Raw genomic sequence first — 6,723 nt, 5'->3', positions numbered from 1 at the left:
CTCTTATATGATTGACTATCCTTCATTCATTTAATGTGTTTACTTTAGGTTTGCATTATAGTTTACTTTGAACTATCTAACTTTGTTATTTTGATTGGCTTGAAAATAGGAAAGAAGTAAGTACTAGTACTCCTAGTCCTTGTGTGATCAACAACCCTCCTTTTATAACACACTTTATTAATTGATACAATGAATGTACTTGCGCTAGCTAAGTGATCATTGCATACACTACGCATCAGTATTGTTGGAGTTCAAGCTCATATTTATCTACTTTCTAATGATTATGATCAATAAGAGTATAGTTTGAGTATAGTTATCTACTTTGAATTAGTGGGATTAGTTAATCGTAGTCTTATTAGGACTTGATTTATATACTCCATAACTTTATATAAAATAGCTGTTATGGAAACTTTGTGTGTGTTAGGTGTTTAATAGTCTACTGCGCCTAGCGTCAGGGTGCGCACGGTAGTGTGTATGTTTATTACACTACAAGAAATACAGGAAATAGGACATAAGATATAGGATGTAGCATGTTGTTTCATTAATTGAATGTTTGCTCCTCTTTCAATATATTTGTGTGTGATTAATAAATTTAGTAAATACCTTCAGTGCTATCAAAGCTTATGAAATGCAGATCTAGGCTAATTCCTCTTTGAAAATCACTATATAGCATCTACACTTCATGAGAAACAACTTTGCTATTTATCATAAACATCAAAGAAATCTATACAAGCCTAGAAAATTCACAGAAGATGGAAAACACAGTTAAATTCAGAGATAAAGTCTCTTGAAACTAACAATACACAAGACTATATAAACTAACTGAAAGTTCAATGTTCAAAATGAAATAGACTAGGTGACTAAGCTAGCCACGTGCAGCAACCCGGCGCATCAAACCGCTTATCAACCTTGCCTCGAACTAAAGCGCACCTCTTTGATTGATCAAATCTAGACCACACAATCACAATCCAACCCCGATGCTTGCCTTCAACCCTGATGCTTGCCTTTCTCTTTTGCCTCGAACTTATGCTAATCCCCTTGATGGATTAGATCATAGCCTTCCATTTCTTCCCACTCAAACTTCAACAGAAATACCGAATTTTCAAATACCTAAAAAGACCAGCTTACCCCTTAATCAAAAAGTATTTACACCAAGACAACCAACTGCTTCAATGCCTTTGTTCTTCACTTCATTCTTTCTGAAATTCTACAGAGCTTCAATCAATTCTAACAGAATCCCCCCTTGATTGAAGCTGACAAACACCCATCTCACCTCTGAGTTGCTTGTGTTTTTGAATACTCAAAACATTTTGTGAATATATCAGCAACCTGCACATCAGTTGAACAATAATTCAATTGAATCTTCTTCTTTGCCACAAGTTCTCTAAATATGATGAAATTTAACATCCATGTCCTTTATTCTGCCATGGAGAGTTGGATTCTCAGCAATGGCTATGCAGGACTTATTGTCACACCAAATCTGAGTTATTGCTTCATAATCCAATCCTCAATCACTCAAAATTTTCTCCATCCATAAGCTTTGACAACAAGCTGAACTCAATGAGATATACTCAGCCTCAGTAGATGATAAGGCCACAATTTCTTATTTCTTTGAAGCCCAGCAAACGGCACCTGAGCCTAAATTAAAAACATATCCTGATGTGCTCTTTCTATCCTCTCTATCACCACACCAATCACTATCACAATAGCCTTCAAGCACACACTCAACTCCACTCTTATGCTGTATACCATAATCAAAAGAACCAGCAACATACCTTAGCACTTGTTTAGCAGCTCCAAAATGAATTTTTGTAGGACATTGCATATATCTGGATAGCTGATTTACTGCATACACAAGATCAGGCCTGGTGTGAGTTAAAATACTTCAGTTTACCAATCAATTTCCTATAGAGAGTATATCAGTCATTTCCGCTTCTTGAGTTAGCTGTAGCTTGGTACATTGATTTATTGGTACATTCACTGGCTTACAACCCTGCATATTGAATTGTTTTAGCATATCCTTTGCATATCTCTCCTGTGATACATGCATACCTTAGATACTTTGATAAATTTCAAGCCCAGGAAATATTTGATCAATCCTAAGTCTGTCATTTTAAATTCCTGCTTCATAACTGCTTTAAACTCCTCCACCATCTTCATTGATGATCCTAAACAGATTAGATCATCAACATACACACATACTAGTAATATATCAACTTCATTACTATCCTTTCTATACAAAGTGTGTTCTATCTCACTTTTGTAAAAATTTTGAGAATTAAACCAGCCATCCAACCTTGCATACTAGGCCCTTGGGGCTTATTTTAGTCCATACAAGGCTTTAAACAATCTGTAAACTTGATTTTCCTTTCCTTGCACTTCAAAAACCTTTGAATGTGAAACATATATCTCTTCATCAAGTGTGCCATTCAAAAATGCAGATTTGACATCCAATTGATGAATTGGCCAACCTCTTTGAGCTCCAAGTGCTAACAACATCCTAACTGTCTCCATTCTAACCACAAGAGCAAAGACCTCTTCATAGTCAATTCCAAACTCTTGAGCATAACCTTTAGCAACAAGTCTAGCTTTGTATTTCTCTACCTCACCATTTGGCTTCAGCTTGGTCTTATACACCCATTTAACTCCAATTACCTTCTTTTATGCAAGTAATTCACAAAGTTTCCAAGAGTTATTCTTTTAAATTGTCTCAATTTATTTGACATTGCTTGTCTCCAATGCCTTGATTTTTCTGCCTCTTCATAGCAACATGGATCAGTCACATTCAAGGCAAAGGAACAACTCTCATACAAATCTTTCAATGTCCGGACCTTTAGTATTGGTGATTCATCAGTGCCAGAAACAGTTACTGAACCCTCCTGAGCCACAAAAGTGCTATTTTCATTACTACTACTAGTTCCTGAACTTGAGCTACTTAAGCCACTTACTTCTTCAATTCTCTGATTCTCTGATTCTCTACAACTGCATTTGCTTTTCTTTCTTCCAACACAATTAATTTGGATGAAGCCTCATTTCCAGCTGTCCAGGACCAGTATTCTGATTCAATAAACTTTCATATCTATACTTATTATAACTTGCCCAGTTTCAGGTAAATAAATTCTATAGGCCTTTTCATCTGTACAATACCCAATGAAGACTTCCTTCACAACCCTATCATCCAATTTTTGTAATTTTTGCACAGGTACATGAACCAAGGGCACACAACCAAACATCCTCAAATGGGTCACCTTTGGTTTCATATTAAATCAGGCTTCATGGGGTGTCTTTCTCCACACTACAAAGGTTGGAGACACATTAGACAAGTAAGATGCTGCTACTATTTTCTCAACCTAGAAACTCTTTGAAAAATTACTAGTTTTAAGCATGCTCCTGACCTTCTCTACAAGTGTCCTATTTTTACCTTTCAGCAACACCATTCTGCTGGGGAGAATAGGGGGTTGTTAATTAATTCATGTTTAATTCCCTTCTGCTCACAGAAATCCTGAAATTCTTTTGATACAAACTCTCCACCTCTATTAGTTTTGAGAATTTTCAGCTGATTTCCAGACTGTCTCTCCACCATTGTTACAAATATTTGAAAGCAATTGAATACTTCATATTTGAATTTCAAAATGTACACCCAGCACATCCTTGAGAAATCATCAATGAAGAGCAAAAAATATTTACCTCCACCATTAGAGTTTGTCTGCATAGGGCCACCCACATCAGCATGCACTAGATGAAGCCTTTTCCTGGCTCTCCAAATTTACTAGACTGAAATGGATACCTTGCTAGCTTTTCAAATATACATTCTTCACAAAAATTCTTCTTCTCAATTTCTATGAAAACCCAGAACCATTTCCTACTGTGCAAGCAGTTTCAAACCCTGAGAATTCAGATGCCCATATCTCTTATGCCACAATACAACCAATTCCTCATTCTTTGCCAAATTGACTTGCTCTGGACTAGCAAATTCCACAGGAAACAAGTTGTTATTATTCTTCTAAATTCTGAACAAAATTCTCCCAGTGCTTCCATCTCTAATTATACACCCATAGTTTTTACTGAAATTGACATCATAGCCACCTTCATTAAGCTGTCCTACACTTAATAAATTATGAGCCAATGAAGGAACATATTGAACACCATTAATCAATCTCAATTTGCCATTAAACATTCTGATTGCAACTGAACCTCTGCCACACACATCAACCTCTTTTATCATCACCAAGTCCGACTTTATGCTGCAATGTTTCATCTAAATTATGAAAGAGCTCCCTTCTTCCAGTTATATGACTAGATGTCCCACTATCCAACAGCCAGATAGAAGGACTCTCCATTTCTTGCCCATTATGAACCATAAACAAATGCCCATAATCACCAAGATTTGGTACATTAGAAGAACTTCCTACTTCACATAAATTTTTATCTTGTGTAGACCAACAGTGTGATTGATAGTGCCCATACTTCTTGCATTTGTAACACTGAACATTTTGCAAATTTTCTCTGTTAAACCTCTACCCAGGCTGCCTCTGACCTCTGCTATATCTGCCAAATTCCCTTGAGCCAAGTCTGCTACTTTCACTGAAATTTTGTTGCCTTTGTATACTTGGTCTTTGATCACCTCCTCTTGAATTATCACCAGATCTTCCTCTACCTCTTAATCCTCCAAATGTACCTTTTCCTCTCCAATTAGTTCTACCACCTCTTAAATCTCCCTGCATCACAAAGGCATCCTGATTAAACTTGGACTCATGTGCTTGAAGAGAGCCACTCAATTCATCAAGTGTTACTTTAGACATGTCCCTAGCCTCTTCAATTGAAGTCAATGCATGCACAAATCTTGATGATAAACTTCTCATCACCTTCAAGACCACATCAGTATCTTTTAATTCACTTCTCATGCTCTTATCTGATTTACCACAGATAACACTCTTGTAATATAATGTTGGACTATCTCCCCTTCCTTCATTTGCAATAGATCAAATCTTTGCCTCAAAGTTTGCTGCTTAACTGACACCATCCTTGAAGTACCCTGGTTCTCATTTTTGATGTGATCCCAAGCCTCCTTTGCTGAATCAAACCTCACAATTCTGTGTAGAATTGTTTCATCTACTGGTTGTTGTAATAAAAAGAGAATCTTGGCATCATCTTCAAGTTCCTTTTCTGTTGGCTCTTTTGCACTAATTCCCTCTTCTATCACTTTCCACAGCCTCTGAGACCTAAATAAGGTCTTCATCATGTAACTCCAGTGTTCATAACCTTCACCTCTGAAAACAGGTAGCAAAGTATGAGATATGTCTGGTGTTGGAGCTGAAGCTGAGCTAGAAGCCATTTCTTTAATAGATTTAATCTCCTCCATACTCATAGATATATAGATCTTAAATCACTTTTCATAAAAGCTCTAGCCAACACAAAACCCCACACATATAACAATCAAATCTCAGTAGCAAAATCAACTTCAAACTCCTTCAACACCAGACATACACAACCAAAAATAGCAAATCACAAAGAACAGCCCCTAACGCACACCATTAGCTCTGATACAATTGAAAATCACTATATAACATCTACACTTCATGAGAAACAACTTTGTTATTCATCATAAACATCAAAGAAGTCTATACAAGCCAGGAAAATTCACAGAAGATGGAAAACACAGCTAAATTTCAGAGAAAAAGTCTCTTAAACTAATAATATACAAGACTATATAAACTAACTGAAAGTTCAATGTTCAAAATGAAAATAGACTAGGTGACTAAGCTAGCCACGTGCAGTAACCCGGAGCATCAAACCGCTTATCAACCTTGCCTCAAACTAAAGCGCACCTCTTTGATTGATCAAATCTAGACCACACAATCACAATCCAACCCCCGATGCTTGCCTTTCTCTTCTGCCTCGAATTTATGTTAATCCCCTTGATGGATTAGATCACAACCTTCCATTTCTTCCCACTCAGACTTCAATGGAAATACCAAATTTTTAAATACCTGAAAAGACCAGCATAATCCTTAATCAAAAAGTATTTACACCAGGACAACCATGTGCTTCAATGCCTAAGTTCTTCACTTCATTCTTTTTTGAAATTCTCCATAGCTTCAATCAATTCTAACACTCTTTTCCTTGCATGGTGTAGATTTTGTAAAAAAAAATTGTGCTCTAGTAGTTATTTTGGGTAGAGGAAGGTGAAACATAATTTACACTAGCATGATATGTGCATGGAGGATTAGACATAAGTGTTGCAAGTTACTTGAAAATGAGAATGGAGAAAGTTGACGGGTCAACAATGGAAACGAAGGAAGATAAAGGAGATTTGAAAATGTTGACTTTTCCAACAGCCTATGATAATTGAGATCCTCCACTCAGCCTTTAATGCACCAGACTTCTCATGCCGTTTGCTGTGACCAATGAAAGCTTGAAAAGGGATTTTCATTGTACTGACAATGAAGTTTATATCACCTATAATGTCTTATCTAGTACTAGGTTGTCTTTAATTAATGTTACTTTTGTGTTGGGACTCAAACTGGTAATGATGTTGTGTTTTGAAAACTTTTATAATGTTTTGTTCTACTCTGTAGTTCGTTGAGAGAAATAGTTTAATGAAAGTTGCTTCACACTATTGATCTTCAGAAGTTTCTCTTCCACTGCGTATCTTTTTGGTCACCGAAATTATAACAGAGTGATCTTGAACAGTGGTATCAGAGCTATTACTCATCAGCGACG

The 6,723-nt window shown here is 36.5% G+C and overlaps 1 protein-coding gene across 1 annotated transcript; it reads right to left on the bottom strand.

The window, feature by feature from the left end:
- Positions 1 to 4,003: 4,003 nt before the first annotated feature.
- Positions 4,004 to 5,335, bottom strand: LOC120265040. The gene is made up of 4 exons (XM_039272969.1): positions 4,922 to 5,335; positions 4,538 to 4,865; positions 4,214 to 4,408; positions 4,004 to 4,101 (listed from the first exon to the last, which is right to left on the bottom strand). Exons 1-4 carry the CDS (start codon positions 5,333 to 5,335, stop codon positions 4,004 to 4,006), a joined length of 1,035 nt encoding a protein of 344 aa, XP_039128903.1.
- Positions 5,336 to 6,723: the final 1,388 nt, after the last annotated feature.

The sequence above is a fragment of the Dioscorea cayenensis genome, chromosome 7, assembly GCF_009730915.1.
Source record: "Dioscorea cayenensis subsp. rotundata cultivar TDr96_F1 chromosome 7, TDr96_F1_v2_PseudoChromosome.rev07_lg8_w22 25.fasta, whole genome shotgun sequence".
NCBI lineage: Eukaryota > Viridiplantae > Streptophyta > Magnoliopsida > Dioscoreales > Dioscoreaceae > Dioscorea > Dioscorea cayenensis.
The sequence above is the reverse complement of the archived record's forward strand: the minus strand, read 5'-3'. Positions and strand labels throughout refer to the sequence as shown.